Source organism: Vulpes vulpes, chromosome 16 (assembly GCF_048418805.1).
Source record: "Vulpes vulpes isolate BD-2025 chromosome 16, VulVul3, whole genome shotgun sequence".
NCBI classification, from domain to species: domain Eukaryota; kingdom Metazoa; phylum Chordata; class Mammalia; order Carnivora; family Canidae; genus Vulpes; species Vulpes vulpes.
This window is the reverse complement of record NC_132795.1, coordinates 49,782,906-49,802,679: the sequence shown is the minus strand read 5'-3', so window position 1 is coordinate 49,802,679 and position 19,774 is coordinate 49,782,906. Positions and strand designations below refer to the sequence as shown.

General features: G+C 54.3%; 1 protein-coding gene and 1 long non-coding RNA gene across 5 annotated transcripts in view; one reads left to right on the top strand and one right to left on the bottom strand.

The window, feature by feature from the left end:
• Positions 1–10,714: 10,714 nt before the first annotated feature.
• LOC140595935 (uncharacterized) lies at positions 10,715–13,979 on the bottom strand. Its single transcript, XR_011997921.1, has 2 exons — positions 13,905–13,979; positions 10,715–13,632 (listed from the first exon to the last, which is right to left on the bottom strand). It is a non-coding gene; the product is annotated as an uncharacterized lncRNA (long non-coding RNA).
• The window catches only part of TBC1D22A (TBC1 domain family member 22A), a 333,653-nt gene continuing 327,813 nt past the window's right edge, over positions 13,935–19,774 (top strand). For 2 of the 4 annotated variants that reach the window (XR_011997920.1, XR_011997919.1), the window contains exon 1: positions 13,986–14,227. Coding sequence is in view for 2 of the 4 variants with exons in the window: in XM_072741980.1 (XP_072598081.1) it covers positions 14,166–14,227 (62 nt within the window). In the remaining 2 variants the exon portion in view is untranslated. Of the gene's footprint in view, positions 14,228–19,774 lie in introns of all 4 variants that reach the window. The other 2 variants (XM_072741980.1, XM_072741981.1) reach the window with 2 other exon arrangements.

The window sequence follows — 19,774 nt, the reverse complement described above, 5'->3', positions numbered from 1 at the left end:
CACAGGCAGCTGCTGTGAGAAGAGTCCTGGCTGGGTGCTGAGGGACATCTCCGGGTCCAGGGCTGCTCCGATGGCCAGGCGGGTGACTGTGGGCCATTCCCCTTGCCTTGCTGGGCCCCTCTTCCCTTGAAAGCACAGATGGGGGAATCCCTGGGTGGCTCAGTGGTTTAGCACCTGCCTTCAGCCCAGGGCATGATCCTGGAATCCCGGGATTGAGACCCGCATCGGACTCCTTGCATGGGGCCTGCATCTCCCTTTGCCTGTGTCTCTGCCTCTCTCTCTCTCTCTCTCTCTGTGTGTGTGTGTGTGTGTGTCTCATGAATAAATGAATAAAATCTTTAGATAAAAGAAAGCACAGATGGTGCAAGAGATGGTCTCTCAGGGTCTTTCCTGCTGACACTGGGGCCCCGAATGGGCTTCTCTATCCCAAAGCCCCCCTCCCCCCCATTCATAGAGCAGTATGGGTCTCAGTGGTCAGGGCCCAGGCAGCTGCGCTTCCCTTTGGGCAACTGCTTAGGGCGGTCAAGATGCAGAGAGGTCTTTCCTGCGATTGCTTGGGAGTCAGGGATGCTGGGGCTCAGTCCAGCTCAGCTTTCAAATTATTGCTGGCGTCTGGGCCTCAGCTCGCCCTCCTGCAAGGATAGGGGTGCAGGAGAGATCGCCTAGGACACTGCTGGCTCTGATACCTGCAAGGCTCCCGGCCTTCGCCTGCTGTTTTCTCTGCACACCTTGTGATTTCCCTGGAAGCAGTAAGCAAGCAGGAAGGGCAAAGTCTCCAGGTACACAGAACTTGCTTTGTCTCCTGCTTAAACTCCTACAGAAAAAAAAAAATTTACCTTTTCATTACCCTGTTCTTCCAATAAGGAGATGGCCTGAAGCCAGTGTGACTGTGAGTCATCGTTTGAATCCAGATCCCTGGGAAGACATGTAAAGGATGCTCCTTTGCCCGGCTGCCACCCCCCGCCCCACCAGCCCACAGGCTCCGTGTCGGGTCTGTGGGGCCTGCTGATGGCCTGGGCAGGAATCCTGCAGGGAAAATGGGTCTGTGCTGCGTGTTGTAGTTGGGAACTGGGAGGAGTCCGAACTTCAGAAGCACCTCGGGAGGTCCGTGAGATAGAGGTTTACCCCCCTTCACAGATGTGGAAGGTGAGGCCCAGAGAGAGGCTGGCTGTGCCCAGGTCACAGGGAGGTAGGGCTGCCCGACCCCAGCCAGCTTTCTGGCTGCACCCGGCATCATTCCCAGGTTATAGTGAGTGATGATGCCATGCCTGTGACGCAGGAGGATGCTCCAGGGAGGAGGGGATGTGGGGCTTGGGCATCCAGCAGGTGCTGCGGGAGGCTGGCACTGCCACCCTGGGTGGCTAGCACGAGGGAGGCCCAGACACTGTCCGGCCCCTCTTCCCGATTTCCCCGAAACCTCCAGTCCCTGACCCTCCCCAACCCCTTGTCCCTGTGAGTGTGATGACTCAGGCCCGACTGTCAGCTCCCCGCAGCTCCTGCTGGGCCTCAGGCAGGACGCCAGGCCACCCAGACGCCAGGTGTGGCTGAGGCGGGCAGCCGTGGAGGAGCATCTGGGGTCAGCAGTTGGCAGGAGTGACCGAGGAAACAAGGAAGCCGGCAGGGCAGGGAGGGCGAGGCTGGCGCTTGGCCCGGAGCCCAGGAGCCGCCGCTGCCGCCGCTGGACGTAGGGCCACAGCTGGGCTCTGACAGCTCCCAGGAGTGACCCCTGGGCCGAGAGCCTGGGAGGACAGCAGTCACCAGTCATGCATCAGCAGCGTCCCGTCCGCGGGCTTGGAATGAGAGAAGGTGACCTTCTGTCTCCCGCCTCCGTCCTCCTGTCCTCTCCCCTCCTCCCCACTCTTGTCCAGCTCCTTCCTTTCTCCCTTGACCCATGAGGCATGAAGGAGCGGATTAGGACCCCATTTTACAGACTCGCAAGGTGAGGTCTGGAGAGGGGCTGAGACTCACCCCAGACACTTTGTCCACCCCCCTTCCCTCCCTGCAGCAGGGATAACACGCCCGGGCCTCAGGCCTCCCCAGGGAGGCTGCTTCTCCCAGGCTGGTCGCTGATGTCCATGAGCTAGAGCTGGGGAGCCCGAGCTCTCCCTGGGATCCTGAATCCGGCTGCAGCCAGTGGCCGCCCGGTGAGGGAGCTGGGACAGAGCTCCAGGAAGGGGTGAAAGGGTAGCAGGCCTTGCGGGGCCGGGACAGGGTGGCCCTGGCTCTCTGCGACTTCATTTCCTTCTGGTCACTTCTATCAAGTTCGCTTGGCGAGCACGTCCTGAATTCCTGGCCAGGTGGCCCAGACACAGCCAGCTCAGGTGTTGCCTACTGGAAACCCCGGTGGCCAGAGCCCTGGGGACGAGCTGAGTGCCGTGGGGCGCCCGGGGAGTGTGGCCAGCCCTGCCAGTTGGGAGGGTGCCTGGCATCACAGGCACCTGACCTGGGCTTCCGCCTCTGCTGCCCAGCACCTTCTGCACACTGTTTGATGTCAAGGCCTGGGGGACTGGTGGGGGGGGGGTCCCAGTCTCGGGCCCCCTGGGTACCCTGAGCCGGGGGTACAGCGCAGGCTACTGGGGCCAGGAAGACCTGGAGGCTCTGGGCACAGATGTCCCCAGGCCGGGCTTCCTCAGGCTCCTGGAACCCTGTCCGGGCCTCTCATTTCAAGTGTGATGTGTTCCCCTTGACCAGGCACCACCCCAAGCAAGCCTAACCCAGGCTTCAGTTTTGGCCCCTGCTCCTTCCTGGCCAGAGGGCCGCCCAGGTCTTTGCTCCACCCTGTGCCATCTAGAAATGGCTGGGAATGTGCCTCCCTGCAGAGCCTCGGGGTTCCCCTGCACCCCACCCCCAGGGACTGGGAGGATCCCAGCCGGGAAGGTCCAGGTGGGAGCACGGGGCTGGGCACAGGGCTGACGGTGTGAAGCGACAGGGGTGTGGGCATCAGGAGAGAGCCCGAGGAGCAACGTGTGCCATCGGAGGTGGACGGGAATCCCGTGGGGGGCCGCCCAGGTGCTGCCCGGCACTGTACCCCGAGGTCTTGCCCACGCCCTGCCCTGGGACACACAGTGCTGGGGGGGGGGCTGAAGTGTGACAGAGGTCCCTGGGATGGGGCCATGGGGTCACTTCTCAGCAGCTCTGCCCTGGAGCTTGGTCCCTTGAGCAGGGGCTGCCTTCGGATCCATTACTGGGGAGGCTGACCTCCCCAGAAGGGCTGTCCCTGTCCCCCTGCCGTGTCCCAGGGGATCTGGTGGTGCAGCCACCATCCTCCTTTGGAGGAACCAGCCATCTCTGCGGGTCATCCAGGAAGTAGGAGGATAACCAGGAGGGGCCAGTGCAGCCCCACGGCATACCTGTGCACCTTGCGGCTTGTTGTTATCGTCACACATCCACAAGGGTGGAGGAAGACCGGATTTCAGAATTTAATTTGTGTTCAGCTCACTGAGCACCTGGGCTGTAAAGAACTAACTTGAGTTCTGTGGAGCACTAGGGTGACCCGTGCTGGTGCGTCTCCTTGCTCTCTGGTGGCCACAGTCCTTGTCCTTCTGATGGCTTTTCTTCCCTGTGCACCTGAACCCATTGAAGTTTCTGGACTGCAATATTCACCCCAACCTTGGAACCAGGAGGAAACATTTATTAGCCCATGGGATCTGCATCTTAGGGGAAGAAGCATGGGCAGGATGTCAGCTTCTGCAAATGGTACTTTCTGCATTGAAAACTTTGTAACCAGGGGTCCCTGGGTGGCTCAGCAGTTGGGTGCCTGCCTTTGGCCCAGGGCATGATCCTGGAGACCTGGGATCGAGTCCCATGTCAGACTCCCCGCATGGAGCCTGCTTCTCCCTCTGCCTGTGTCTCTTTCTCTCTCTGTCTCTCATGAATAAATAAATAAAATATTTAAAAAAAGAAAACTTTGTAACTTTAAATTCAATACATCAAGCCGAGGCTGGGCACAGACCGTGTTTGGGGAATGGCGAGCCAGACCACACCTTTTTCAGAGAGACACTGAATGAGTGTAGGTGTCACAGGTGGCCGTTCCCATTTGCTGGAGAACCTGGTTTGAGTGGAACAGGCCCATAGACCAGGCAGGAGGGTGGAGGAGGCATTTTGCAGTTTAGAAGAAAGGAGGTGGCGTTTACTTATTGGCAATAAAACACCACATTGAAATAAAGAGCAGTTTATGCCAGAAGTTTTCTAAGTTTATTTTCCATGTTTATCAATGAAAAAATATTTTGAACACAAATCCCAATATTTATTTTTATGAATTATGTGCATGTACCTCTATCAATTCATATACTAAAGTTAGTAAATTTAATTTTTCTTTTAAGATTTCATTTATTTATTCATGAGGGACACAGAGAGAGAGGCAGAGACACAGGCAGAGGGAGAAGCAGGCTCCTTGCAGGGAGTCCGACCTGGGACTCGATCCCGGGACTGAGGGGTCACGCCCTGAGCCGAAGGCAGATGCTCAACCACTGAGCCACCCAGGTGCCCCCAGCAAATTTAATTTCTTTCCTTCTTTACCTGGAAGGTAGATAGAACGGGAAGCTTGGGTCTTCACCACCCCCCCACCCCACCCCCACCCCCACCCCCAATGCCTCAGCTGCAGCCAGTGGTTTGCAGAGTGAGTCTGACATGCCCAGGCCTTGGAGCCGAACCTGGCTGAGGCTGTCCAGGGTTGGCCTCGTGCTCTCCGACTGGTGGGCTGCCACAGTTCCCGGGGTGGCCACCGCAGGACTGGTGGACCTCTGTGTAGGTAGGTGACAGCTGGCACTCCCGAACAAGCAGATCCTGCCTGTTCCCCAGTCTCTCGTCTGCTGCCCCTTCCTCCACACATAGGGGATGTGGCCCCCAAGCTTCCCCAGTTCGTATTATGCAGCTTTTTGTGTGGGAATGGAGCCTATTGCTGCCCTGCCACACACCCACTGCTGCAAGATGACTCTGGTCCTGGGGTAGGGTGTCCAGAGGACAATCTAGGGAGATTCCTGCTTGGGGATGAGTCGCCAGGCAGGTGGTCTCAGGGAGTTCCCGCAGCCAGAGCATCCTTTGTGAGCACACGCGGCCTCATGACTCTCATCTCTGAAGTCTAACAGTGAGTCCCACACCGTAGTTCATCAGGCAAGGTCTCCCTCTGTGATCTCAGCCTTCCTGCTTTTCTTGATGATTAAAAAATGTTAAAGACAAACCATTAGAATTAAGAAGAGATGATCTCACAGGGCGAGGGCTGGATAGGAGGCAAAAATACTTAAACCCACCAATAGAAAACACATAGGAGGGCAGCCTGGGTAGCTCAGCAGTTTGAAGCCACTTTCGGCCCAGGGTGTAATCCTAGAAACCTGGGATCGAGTCCCACATCGGGCTCCCTGCAGGGAGCCTGCTTCTCCCTCTGCCTGTGTCTCTGCCTCTCTCTCTCTCTCTGTGTGTGTCTCTCATGAATAAATAAATTAAATATTTTTTTATAAAAGGAAACACATAGAAAACTCAGCAAGGAATGTCTGAAGAAGCAATAGATCTTTAACCAAAGTTCATAAAAGGAATGACTGGAATCAATCAGAGGAATTTATTGGGATGATGTGGGTCATGAAAGATAAGCCTTGAAAGATATTTGTATGTAAGTTTCTTTCTTTCTTTCTTTTTTATTTTGAAAAAAATCTAAAAATTCTAAAACTGAAGGGCTCTGAATTGATAACACTGCCCCGACGTGCATCTGCGGCGGGCTCAAGCTGTGCCAAAGCCTTTCTCCTACCTGGACTCATCCAGCACTTGCTATTGAAATCAGCTGAATTATGTTCTCTTCATCTGGGAGCAGCGTAACTGATGTGATGCCCTCCTACAAATTTTCTTCCAGGTCTGCATGTAAACCTTTTTCTTTCTTTCTTTCTTTTTTGTAAAGCTTTTTCTAACAAAGTTTGTAACCTGCCTTTTCCACTTAGCCATCCACTTTCCCCATAAAAGGAGAGTGAAGACCAATGCCTTCATTTTCAAAGCCTGTGTCATGTTACAGCGGTGGTCTCATGCTTCACTTCGGGGTTTCCTTCACAGTCAGACGCTTTTTTATTTTTTTAAGATTTTATTTATTTAATCATGAGAGAGATGGAGAAGGAGAGAGAGAGGCAGGGACACAGGCAGAGGGAGAAGCAGTCTCCATGAAGGGAGCCCGATGTGGGACTCAATCCCAGGACCCTGGGATCATGACCTAAGCTGAAGGCAGACACTCACCCACTGAGCCACCCAGGTGTCCCACAGTCAGACATTTAGATATCTTCCAGACTTCTACTGTTTGCAGTGATGTTGAGAGTCCTGTGGGCAGGTGATTTGGTTCACTTGCCTGACTGCTTCTTAGGATGATTTCTAGAAGGGCAATGGCAGGGTTGAAGCGCATGTGTGTTCAGGGCTTTGGATGTGTCTCGTCACACAGAGCTGCACAGATGCTATGTGGGTTTTTGCTTCCACCTGCAGCGTTCCGCCTCCTGCACCACTACCCACACCATCTGTTTTCGTCTTTGCCAGTCTGTCCATAAATGGTGTTTCATTGATTTTTTTATTTGTAAAAGTTGCTAGAAGTCCCATTTTTATTTTTATTTACCATTTGCCTTGCTTCTTTAATATGTCCTGTGATTGATTTCCTCAAACATGTAAAAAATACATTTGATTTTTAAAATTGGACTGTTTCCTATTGCGGTCTTTCTTCTTTTCTCTTTCTTTCTTTCTCTCTTTCTCTCTTTCTCTCTTTCTCTCTTTCTCTCTTTCTCTCTTTCTTTCTTTCTTTCTTTTTTTGAGTAGACACCACAACCACCATGGAGCCCCATGCAGGGCTTGAACTCACAGCCCTGAGTTGAGATCAAGAGTTTGATGCCCAACCGACTGAGCCACCCTGGCATCCCTTTTACTTCCATATTTTATAATATTTCCATATGTTCACACCATGTCCAGCATCGTACATACATTTTGCCCAATTAAAACATGAAACATGTTGACAAATAAGTCAATATGTTTAGGTCATCAAATCACATAGTCTGTCAACATGGCTTGTGCCTTGGGTGGTACAGCAAACATTGGGGTTCCCTCCCAGCTACCAATCCCTTCCTTGTTGGGTAGCAGCCATAATATTTGGAAGGATGGACTCCCATCACCCCTTTGGTGTGGAGCATGCCAGGGTGGCATATCCTGGCCATAGTGATTGGTTCAGGGGTAGGCATATGGTATAACTGGGCCAACAGAGACATCCCATGACCCTAAAGGGCCATCATCCTGTTGTTCCAACCCTTCTCCAAACTTCATTCACCTCTGGGTTTGTTCAGCTGCATAAATCAAGAACGTTCCTTTACAGCGTAAGCCTGTTTGAGCTGGATTTTCTCTTTCCTGCAACTGCCAACACCCTAACTCCTGCAGACTTTGGTACTAGGAAGTGGGGTTGCTAGGGGCAGACCCTAAACTCTAGAAATGGCCAAATTGAATGAGGGAGGGAACAGGAAGGAGGACCTTGTCTTTCATGGGGGAAAATTGGGAACTTTTGCTAGATGTCATGAAATATCACAGTCGGCTGACTAGACCCCCGAAGATCTTTGCACCCCACCCCCAGAACCTGTGAATGTTACTTCCTACGGCAAAAGGGAGCTTGCAGGCGTGATTAAGTTGAGGGCCCTGAGATGGAGCAGTGGTGCTGGATGATCTGAGCAGGTCCTTGTGAGAAGGGTCTGGGAGGAATCAGCGAGGACAGACAGAGGCCACAAGCCATGGACAGTGGGTGGCCGCCGGGAGCAAGGCAAGAAAGCAGGTCCCCCGGGGGCCTCTATAACAAACACATTCCCACTCCTACTTGAACTTCAGCTCTTTTGTGGACCTGTGTTTGGACTTCTGAGCAGAGAACTGTGTTTTTGTTGTTTCCAGCACTTTGTTGGTGGTCATTTGCCACGCAGCCCTGGGAGACCAGTACACAGATGACCATCTTCTCTTTCCCCAGGGGTGTGGGCTCTGTCTCTGCCAAGGTGACAGCACCCAGGGAGTCAGCCGGAGCCCTCACATTGTGTAGGCTGGGTGGCTCACTCAGCAAGCTCCCGAGAGATGTCTCGAGGCATGGAGAGGCTGAAGCTGGCCCATCCAAGTGCAGAGAAGCTCGAAAATACGACTTGGCTAAGAGAGATGCTTTGTGCCCCTCCAGGCGGTGGGAGGTCGAGAAAACCAAGACTTCACTCTGAGCCAAGCTAATGAGAACTGAGCAGGCAGGCTGGGGAGTTAGCAGGGGAATCCTGGGGCTGGAGCTGGGGGACTCCGAGCTCGGCCAGGGCCTGTCGCAGGCACCCCCACCCCCCAAGCATGTCTCTGGCCAAGAGGACGAGCCCTCTTTTTGTGGGTTGCAGCTGGGACCTACGTAGCCGGCAGCGGGGCTCATGTACCGGGCACTGCGCCAGGGGCCCCATAGTGGAGACAGGAGGGCTGGCTGGGCGGCTTGGCCTGATAGCAGGCCCTAGTGCCAGGGGACAGACATTTCTGGTTTAAATGCTCCCCATTAGTAGGATGTTTGGATCCCAGCCCTTGGAACTGACCCGAGGCAGGTTGATGGAGGTTTACGAGGATTTTGGGGTGCCTGCGTTGCTGGGGGTTATGCTGGGGTTTGTTTCCTTTTTCCCTCTTCAAGGCGGGAGTTGTTAGTGCTCAGCGGATAACTCAGTCTGAAGTCACTCGGCCAGGAGAGGCCACCTCTGACCCCAGCAGAGAGAGCAGCACAGCACCCAGATGTCCAGGCCTCACTCAGCGCCTGCAGGCTCCCCGTGGGGACAGGCACGCCCTGCGGGCTGGCAGCCGTGAAGGTCAAGGGCAGAGGCGTAGGTGGGGGCGGCAGGCAGGCCGATGAGGACTCCGCGACCCAAGGGGTGACCGCAGCGCCTGTGGGCTGGACGTGCCCCCCTTCCCTCTGTCAGGGTTCTCATTCTGCTTCCTGTCTCTGCAGCACAGAGGCTGCTAGCGGCCTTCCCCCAGGTGAGGGTGGCTCGGGTGGGGGTGCTGCAGGTGTGCAGAGCTGCGGGCTGGGAGGTGGGAGTGGGAGGAGTCAGGCTCGCAGCCTCCCGGGGCCCCTGCCCCGGGCTACTTCCACCAACAGGAGGCTTATCTGGCCAGTCTGCCCTCCTCCCTCCCAGCGGCCTGAGCTCAGAGCGGGCAGAGACCTAGTGCTTGGATGGGAAGTGACTGGTCCTCTGACTCGAGGGGAAGTTCTCATGCGTCCAAGCCCGAGCCATTGGTCCTTCCTTGGATGTCTGACTTAGCTCTGGCTCCTAAGGAAGCCACCTGGGGGCCTGCCCTTCCTGGATAAAACAGAAAACAGAACTTCTGGAGAGGTTGGTTTTTTTTTTTGTTTTGTTTTGTTTTTCATTTTTCCTTCGGCCTCCTTCCCTCCCTGTCTGGCCGGGACACTGGCAGGAGCACGTGATGGATGGAGCTACAACACCATCTTGTGACCATGAGGCAGCACGCCTGAGCTTGTTGCCTTTGTCAGGTCTGAGCCTCTGGAGCTGAGGAAATGCCCCCAGCCCGTTTATTGGGTGGTGGGTAATTTCACGTGTCCGGCCACGGCGTGCCAAGAGTAAACACCGTTCTGGGTGTTTGTGCAATGTGTTTCCGGGTGAAATTTGAGTTGGTAGACTCAGAAAAGTAAGTGGCCCTCCCCCGAGTGCAGGGGCCTCAGGCGACTCCTGAGAGGGAGGAGGAGGGGGAGGAGTGGGACTTTTCTCTGCCTGGCTGCTTGGGCTGGGACTTCTCTCATCTCCCTCTGTCCCCAGACTGGGGTTACAACCACCTGCTCTCCTGCTTCCCAGCTTGCAGGTGCTGGGCCGTGGGGCTTCTCAGCCTCCATAATTGTGAGTCAATTCCTTTTTTTTTTTTTTTTTGACTTTTATTTATTTATTCCTGAGACCCGGTGAGAGAGGCAGAGACACAGGCAGGGGGAGAAGCAGGCTCCCTGCGGGGAACCCGATGGGGGACTCTCGATCCCAGGACCCCAGGATCATGCCCTGGGCTGCAGGCAGTGCTAAACTGCTGAGCCACCCGGGGTCCTGAGGACTTAGGAGGTTTGGGTGGGAATGGATGCCCGGCCAGACCACATGCCCTGGCATCCCCTGTGCGGAGGGTGGTTGCAGGGCACATGAGTGGAGGCCAGAGGACCCACATTCAAGGACAGGTGTCCTGCGAGTGGGTTTCAGGGAGTCTGACCCAACAACAGGAGCCTCTGTGCCACCTTGCATTGGTCCAGGGGACCCGTTTACGGCAAAGGCAGCTGCAGGCACCCCTGCTCAGGGCGGCGGCCGTGCGATGGCTGGCTTGTGTGCGGGGCACACGCTCCACCCTGACCTCCACTCAGGACATCTCTGCAGGCCCGTCGGCCCCTCACCATTCAACCTCTCCCCCAAGAAGCTGCCTGCACATAACCATCTGCCTCTTGGGGAACCCGACCTACATCACCTGCAGCCTGCAGAAGACACCTGCTACCCAGCACCCCAGTCTTCTTTTGTCTCCCTGCTGCAGTGGTGACCCGCTCCCTCTACCTGGAACCACTCCTAGCATTTTGTTCCATCTCCCCCCACCCTCCCCCCACCTTAAACAACAGTCACAGATCTTGATTATCCTGACCCCCCCCCCCCAGCCTCTCCGTGATCACTGCTTGTTCATTGTTGCATCCTTTTCCAAGAGTGTGCTCACAGACACAGCAGTAGGAACTCCATAATCGTCATGTGCTTGCTGGCAAATATTTTATACATGAGAAGTCATAAATAATAGAACAGCTGAATACACTCCCTCTGCCATCACAAATAAAGCATCATTATAAAATTGAAGCCCCTGAAGTCCTTACTTACTGATCAGTCCCCACCAATACCCAGAGGCAATCACTCTCCTGAATATAGCATGTAGCAGTTTTTTTACTCTAAAAAAATTAGGATTATTGGACACGTGGGTGGCTCAGTGGTTGAGCATCTGCTTTCAGCTCAGGGTGTGATCCCGGGATTTGGAACCCAGGATCGAGTCCCACATTAGGTTCCCTGTGGGGAGCCTGCTTCTCCCTCTGCCTGTCTCTGCGTCTCTCATGAATAAATATAAATCTTAAAAAAATAGGATTAAATAGCATATGCATCCATACTCAAAGTTTTTTCACTTAATATTGCAAAATTCATTTGTATTGATATATGTAACTAATTTACTCATTACCACAGAGCATCCTATTGGATAGCTATGTATCCTTTATCAATTTTCCTGTAGATGACTGTTTGACCTTCTCCCCACCAGTAGTAGCAGCCTGTTGCAATGAATGTTCTTGTTTTTGCACACGTGAAGAGTTGCTCTAGAATACCAGCAGTGGAATTGCTGGGTTGTCTGATATGTGCATCAACTGCTTGAAATTGCTAGATGGCTGTCGAGGGTTGCTGAACCAATTCATACTCCCACCAGCAGTGAATCCGTTCATTCTGCACTGCTCACAAATCCACAGCCTCGTCAATGTTGGCATCAACAGATTTTTAAGTTTCTGCCCATCTCTTATGTGTGAAATGGCATGTCCTTGAACTTGATTTCCATTAGCCTAAATTGTAGTGAAAGTAAGCTTCTTGTGTTGGCTGCTCAAAAATTATTTGTTGGGGTGCCTGAGTGGCTCAGTTAAATGTTTGGTTTGTGCTCAGGTCATGATCCTGGGGTCCTGGAATCAAGCCCTGAGTCCCAGCTCATTGGGGGAATCTGCTTTTCCCTTCCCATCCCCCACTTGTGCTCTCTCAAGTGCACATGCTTTTATTTATTTTTTTAAAGATTTATTTATTGAGATACACAGAGAGAGAGAGAGAGAGAGAAAGAGAGAGAGAGAGGCCGAGACACAGGCAGAGGGAGAAGCAGGCTCCATGCAGGGAGCCCAACGTGGGACTCTATCCTGGGTCTCCAGGATCACGCCCTGGGCCGAAGGCAGGTGCTAAACCGCTGAGCCACTCAGGGATCCCCCACATGCTCTCTTTTAAATAAATAAATTAAAAAAATTATTTGTTGCACAGGGGCACCTGGGCAGTTTAGTCTGTTGAGCGTCGGACTCTTGATTTTGGTTCAGATCTCAGGGTCATGGGATTGAGCCCTGTTGGGTTCTGCACTTAGTGAGGGAGTCTGCTCATCCCTCTCCCTCCCTGCCCCCACCTGCTCCCACCCCACATGCTTTCTATCTCAATCTTTAAAACAATTATTTGTTGCACAAATGAATGCAAAAGGCTCCACTCATTCATTCTGTTCATTCATGTCCTGTTTGATGCCTGCAGAGATCCCATTTCTAGATTCTATAGCTACCATATTTTATACACTTGGACTTTTACCAGATGCTCTTTCTTCCACACCCTATCTCTACCACACCCTCTGGCCAAAACCCATTACTGGAGATTGTCTTGGCCTTGGGTTTTGATCATGTTGCTCATGATGCTGCCCTATTATTCCTGTGACTTTGCCCTGGCCAGTCCTCCCATTCCCTTATCTGGAGGCTAATCTGTCCTCTAACCTCATGCATGGGTGAGGCCTTAAAGCTGTGACCTCAACCCAATTCATCCTAAACCCATCATAAACGTAGGCTACCAACAGGCTGACCCCTTGCTCTCGTTTCTGTCATCGGCACTACCAACCCTTCGCTCAGCGGGTCCTGCAGCCTTTGTCAATCTTGGTGTCATCTTGCTCCTTCCCCTAGGAGACGAGGCAGGGAAGCATCCTCAAGCTCTAGGGACAACTGATCTAAGCTGCTATAATCGCATCTAGCCAATCACTACTACTGTCCATTTTCGCTCTGTCAACTGTGCTTCCATCTTCATCCTGCTGTCATCTCACTGATTCTTGCAATGAGCCTGAAGAGCTGCCAAGAACCCCTAAGATCCCCGGTGATGTCTTCTGGGGATCCCGGATGCTGTGAGGCACCAGTCTGAGGCCTCGGGGCTATACGTGGGGAAGAGACCCCTAGGGCCTCCCTGGGCTCCCCTAGGAGAGAATCCCAGGAGGCTGCCTGAGGCTGTGTAGGGAAGGAGTCCCCGAGGATCCACCGAAACTTTATCAGCACATCTCTGGAGGTTCCCTGAGCTCATGTAAGGACAGGATCCGGGACAGTTCATCAGGCTGTGCAGCAAAGGAGCCCTGAAACCCTCCTGAGGCCGTGTCACCTGCGGGTCACCGAGGATCCACGGAGATCGCCCCACAGAGAAGATTCCTGGGGTTTCTATGGTGACACGAGGGGATCCCTGGAGAGTCCCCGTTGGCTTTCCTCCAACAAACATTTACAGAGGCGGAAGACCTAGGGCTGAGCCAGCAGCGTCTCCCAAGCCGCGTGCGGGGTCAGATACAAACCAAACAGGCCAACGCTGCAGGGGAGCACAAGCAGCTGTGGAAAGGGCGCGAGCTCAGGTCCGGGAGGGGCGGCCTGTGCTGGGCGCCGCTGCACACGCAGCCCCTCGAGCGGCCAGGGGTGCAGCGAGGCCACCGGCGGGTGGGCGGCAGGTCAGAACTGGCCCAGGCGTGTCTCGGGCTCCCAAGGTCACAGCGCACCGCAGGCCTGTCGCCCGCAGAGATGCCAGCCCCGACGTCTCGGCCCCGGCTCTGCGACACCGAGGGCGAGCCACCTACGTAACTCGCAAGTTCCGGGCGCTACGTTAAATTGGGAAAAAAAAAAAAAAAAAGGAAACAAAAAAGAAGAAACGTGAAGATAAGTAAGTTCAGCGGCGTTATTTTTCTGAGCCCGACACGCCCCGTTATTTCACCATGTCCCCCGCACAGGCTAATTCCATCCTCCCCGCTTCCCGCCGCGCCCCCCCGCGGGGTCCCCGCCCCCCCCCCCAGGCACCCCCCCCTCTCCCGGGCCCGGCAGCAGAGCACAGAGCCGCCCGGACACGGGTCCCCGCCCCGCAGGCCGCAGCCACCTCACTTCCTCCTCGCCGTCGTCGCGCCTTAATGCCGTCAGCGCCCGCGCCGTGCGTCAGGCGAGCGCCTGGGACGCAGGCGGGACTTCCGGGAGCGGCAGCACAACTTCCGGAGGGAGGCGGAAGAGCCTCTCGGCTCCAGGCTCCGGCGTCCCGGGACGGCGGACGGGCCCCCCCCCCGGGGTACAGGAAGGGGCCGCCGAGGCCGACCGTTCGCTCTCGGGGTGTCGGGACCGCGGGTCTGAGGGATGAGGAGGGGCCATGGCCAGCGACGGGGCCAGAAAGCAGTTCTGGAAGCGCAGCAACAGCAAAGTCCCGGGCAGGTGGGTGTGACGGGGAGGCCGGGTCGGGGTCAGGGGTCGGAGGTCAAATGGGCGCGTAGGCCCGCCGGGCAGTGGGGTGGAGTTGGGGGCCTGGGGCAGGGCGACCTGCGCTGTGGGGGCGCCGCTGGCGACCTGAGGGGCGTGGGGGGACCTGGGGGGGTGTCAAGCGCTGGGTCTGCGAGGTGACGGTGGCCGCAGGGAGCATGGGGGGGGAGGGGGAGGGGAGGGGAGAGAGGGAAGGAGGGGAAGGGGGAGGGGAGGAGGGGGAGGGAGGGGAGGAGGGGGAGGGGCAGTCAATTGGCCTCCTGCTCTGTCCTGCCCACCTAGGGCTACTTTTGCCTTTTTTGAGAATTTGTTCAAGCCGATTCCTGACTCCCTGTGAATCTCTCCGTATCCCACTTTTCTGGCCTCAAAACCAGCTCCTTCCTCCAGGCAGCAGCGGGAGGCAAACTAAGAAAAAAAATTAAGCAAGAAATGAAGTACTTGCAACGACCTGGGTGCAGCGTACAGCTCCAGGGGCCTGGTTGGCGTGTCCCTGAGCCCTGGCCGGGGCCTTGGGAATGTGAAGACAGTAGTGGACCGTGCCTAGGAGATCAGCTGCTGGTGGAAGCAGATTAGAGAGAAACCAGTGTCAGGATTTCTTTCTTTCTTTTTTTTAAAGATTTTATTTATTTATTCATGAGAGACACACACACAGAGGCAGAGACACAGGCAGAGGGAGAAGCAGGCTCTATGCAGGGAGCCCAACGCGGGACTCGATCCCGGGACCCCGGGGTCACAGCCTGAGCCACCCAGGTGTCCCAGATTTCAAGATTTTACAACACGGACTATTCTGTTTGGAAGCTGATGTCTGACATGCTGAAAATTAGGAATTGTGGTATTAAAACAACTCCATGTGGAATCATTTCCAAGCACAGCTTATTTGTAAGTGCTGCATAATTAACACCGTCAGTTGAGTGAAAGAATCGCAAACTTTGGAATTCACTGTGTTCGGCCAGAAAGGTTTAATTTTCAGAGTGGTTCAGGAGTTAGTAGGAGTGGGTTCCTCACTGCTCAGACATGGTGACTTGGGACAGGATCACCAGAGGCAGCCAGAGGTCCCGTTTTACTCCACAGCATCATGTGTGACTGAAGAATAAGAGAGCTTTCATCCCAACCAAAGTCAGGGTCCAAGGTGATGTGAGGATTCCGGAATGGTAGGGAATAGGGGGTCCCAGTGGTTGCAGATGCAGATGCCCCAGAACGTAGACTCCAGGGAAAACTAACCACATGGCAGTGGAGCTTTTGTGTGTTGCTTTTAGGTCCTGGTTCTTGCTCAGTCTAAATAAACCCCAACTCTTAAGCACCAGCTGAGCTGAGAATAATGGAGCTGCGGTATGTAGTTATGATGGCGAATAAACATTTGGTCTGAGGACTGTATCTGTTAGTAATTTGTTCTTGTATTGGGTTCAGTAGCGTCCCCCCCCACTCCCCTTCCACCCCCGCACCTGATTCATTTTGTAACCTGTGGATGTGACCTTATTGGGAAATAGCATCTTTGCAGATGTAATCAAGTTAGAATGAGGTTATACTGGAAAGTCATACCCAGGCTCATAGAATGAGCCTTAGTCCAGTGATTGGTATCTTTAGAAGGACAGGGAAATTTGGACACAGGCACAGAGAAGATGGCAGGTGAAGACGGAGACAGAGGTTGTGGCCATATGTGTGCAAGCCCAGGAATGCCAAGGATTCCAGGCAATCAGTAGAAGCTAGAAGAGGAAGGAGGGATCCTTCTGTGAAGGCCCTGCCAACACCGTGATTTTGGACTTCTGAGCCTGAAGAGCCGTGAGAGGATCAATTTCTCTTGTGTTACGACAGCCCTCGGACGCTACTGTGGTCCTCAGCTTTCCTCTGTGAGGTTCTGCGTCACCAAAGACAGACCTTTGTGGCCCTCTGATTTCAACGATGCGCGTGTCTTAGGCATTTTTGAGAGCAGCTCCCTTGTCAGAGTTAAGGAGTTGGAGTGGAGTCTTGGAGAACTGCCGGAGGCTGTCATTGCAGAGGGCGGGGCACAGAGGTGAGGGCAGGCCCACTAGAAAGGCCTACCCAGCCCCCTGTGCCCCTCGCCTGCCACGGCCTTGCTCTGGCGATGCTTCTGTTTCGGGCACCAGGAGTTGGCGGAGATATGCCCTTTTGCCAGTGAGTAGCTCACTGTCATATGTGATCACCTGCCACGTGCTTAGTCCTTACCTGCGCGAGCACTGTGCTGTCAGAGGTCGTGGCCGGATTCCTGCATCTCTGCCAGCCCTTTCAGTGGTTCCCAGGATTGTCTGACTCCTTGAGCATGGACATTAGCTTAGGGAAATGCAGAGGAGAAAGAACGGATTTAACCACAGACTACTGAACTGTTAAGAGGTTATTATTATTTTTTAAACTTTATTTATTCATGAGAGACAGAGAGAGAGAGGCAGAGACACAGGCAGAGGGAGAAGCAGGCTCCATGCAGGGAGCCAGACGTGGGACTTGATCCTGGATCTCCAGGATCACGCCCTAGGCTGAAGGCAGCTCTAAACCGCTGAGCCCCCCGGGCTACCCTAAGGGGTTATTTATATAGCACAGTCTTTCACAATTTTGATAATCATTCTGTCATTGCCCATCAGTAAGACAGTTATAGCTGGTACTCAGGGAGAGTATCTGCCATCATTGATTGGTATCTCCCAAACTTTCTGTTGGCCAGGCACAATTCTTGGTCCCTACAGTGCTGCGTCTCGCTAGTGTTTTAGCGTCACAAAGCAATGCGCTGTCTGAGGTCGGCTGTGGTGAAGGCCTTGCTTGTTTCGCCTGAAATGCCCTGTGGAGAAGCACAGTAAGGCGCTGCCCAATTCTTGAGCCACATCTCCCACCCCTCCTTGCTTTGAACTTTGCCCTCAGTGGTGTGGACGGGCTTGCAGGTTCCTTGGTGTCCATGCTGCGTGATGCCTCTGTCTGCTTCATGCTCTCAGAGCTGACCACAATGTTCTTAGCCTCCCTTTCCCCCCTTTTGCTTGGCTTATTTTATTTTTTGATCTTCAGAGTTCACCTACTCGTAAAGCCTTGCTTGCAGTTTGGATAGAGTACCATTTTATGCATCAAACTCAGCATTGCTGCTATGTGCTCGTTTTCTCCTCCAGACTGTGAGCTCTGCGAGGGTCGGGAGCCTGTCTTCCTCCCCGTTGTATTGCTAGTGCTGATAAATGGTGATTGATTTAGACTACCTTCCAGATTAGCCAAGAGGGAGTAAGTGATTTGGCCAGGGTCTCACCCTACATGAGAGGCGGTCTTGCCAGTGGACCCCCTGACCTCCGCACACCCTGGTCCTTGGGTTGTCTATTTGGCCAGTGCTTTCTTAGATATTTCTCTTCTGAGTGAGGCAGGATGTGTGATATGTTAGAAGGACGTCTGACTTGGTTCTGTGGTGTTTCAGCCTTTTTTTTCTATTAATCTCTGTGTGACTTTCACCAGGTCGTGTCACCCTTGGGGCCATCGGTTTCTGCAAGTATAACCTGTGAAGCTGGATTAGACCTAAGTGGCTGGGACCTGCAGGCACATATTTGTTTAGTCAAGTCTGATTCTTTTTGATGAGCATGAGAGAAGGCCTCTTGGACCAGCTTTGAGAGTTTGAAAACTTATTCACTCAGTAGATATTTGTTTAACCAGCACTCTGTGCCAATCACAGTTCCAGGGGCTAGAGATACACCAGTGAACAAAACACGTCGGAACCAATGCTCTCACGGAGCTTACAGTGGAGCGGGAAGGGCAGAGAATAAAGACTACAGCTAAGTTAAGAGTGTTACCCGTGAGAAGGTGGCAACTGGAATCTTGTTACCAAAATATAAAGCAGAGAATTGGGGTAGACAGTTTGGAGGCACATGGAGTGGGGAGGGTTTCCTGGTGATAAGGTGGCCAGAGCAGCCCTCACAGAGGAGGTAACATTTGAGCAAGATTTGCAGGGGGTGAGCAAACAGGCCCCTTGGGTGGCTGGGAAGACAGTGGTCCAGGCAGAGGGCTAGTGAGCACAGAGGCCCTGGTCGGGAGGGACACCAGCGTGCTTGAGCAGAGCAGGGACCCTTGATGATAGTGGCCTAGGGAGGAGGGGGAGAGTCCCAGGCACGAGGTCTGGAAGGCGGTGGAGGCTGGCCTCGTGGTCACAGTGTAAAGATGTGGGCGTTCAGTTTCTTACTGTGACGGGGGAATGCTTTGGAGGGTCTTGGCACAGGGGTGGCTTGAGCCGCCCCTGGCGTGGCAGGATCACCTTGGGCTCTGGGTGGATGGTAGGTTGGGGGCTGCGAGTGCAGGGGCAGAAGCAGGGAGAGCAGTTAGGTTGTGACGAACATCCAGGTGAGAGATGATGGTGGCACCGTAAGAGTCAAGAGAATGGATGGTGGGAATCATGAAAGGTTCGGTCTGACTCTCTGGGGCCAGTTCTTTCTCAGGCCATTGACTCGCTTGGCTCCTGAGGGCGGCTGCTTTCTGCAGTTGTGGGGGTACTCTTGCCACACTTAACTGTAGGTGACAAGATGAAGTCTAGCATGCAGGCACAGGCAGCCTTTCAGTGTGGGTCCAGTGCTTGCTCTCGTAGCATGACTCTGCCAACAGGAGGGTGACTGGGGCCTGGGAAGGGTGACACCATGAGTGGGATGGCGGCAAGAAGGGCCTAGATTGAAGATGGCGAGGCTGTGGGTGCTCAGGGTAGAGCTGGAGCAGAAGATAGCTCACAGGGTTGTGACTGACAGCTTTCAGCTTCCAGCTGTCACAGCCCGAGGAGTCTCTGAGCCAGTGAGATGTCAGTTCCATGATCATCTTAACAGGCTGCCATCACTCTTCAGCTGTGGGGAGGGATAGTTGGGACAGTTTATTCATTCAGAACGTACTTCGTACTTCATGTGCCAGGTGCTGTGCTGCATGCTGACCCAGGAGATGTGGCTTTCAGGCCACTAGGGTGAGGGAGATACTGTCTGTGTCGAAGGCCACCATCCAGGGCTGTTGGCAGAAGCACAGGACCCTGCATCACTGGAAGGCCGTGCCCTTCTGGAAGAGGTCATGGAGATGGAGGGGGAGCCAGTCCTCTGAGATGCAGAGATGCGGGGATGTGGGGTGGGCGGCAGAGTGTGCCTGGTAGGGGAGGCGTGGTGCAGGGACACCCAGGATAGGGAGGAAACCAGGAGGGGAGCCGTGTGGGAGGAGGGGTGGGAAGCATGCAGGGATCGGAAGGCCATGGAAGAACTGTGAGAAAGCACCGAAGGGTGTGCTGCAGTCCTGTTCATCCTCCTTGAGAAGAGGGTGAGGACGAGAGAGAGCACATGAGCACAGGTTCTCTCCTTGGGCTTCAGGCAGGGCAGGCAACATTCATGGATGGGCTTGCTGTCAGGGGTTGAGGTGATCACCAGGGTCCTGGCCAGAGGATGGGGTGTGGTTGGCAGAATAATGACCCTCAAAGATGTCCACGTCCTTACCCCTGGAACCTGGAAGCAGGTGTCGTGGCACAGGAGAGTGAGGGGCGCCGATGGAATGAAGGGTGCAGATCCGCTG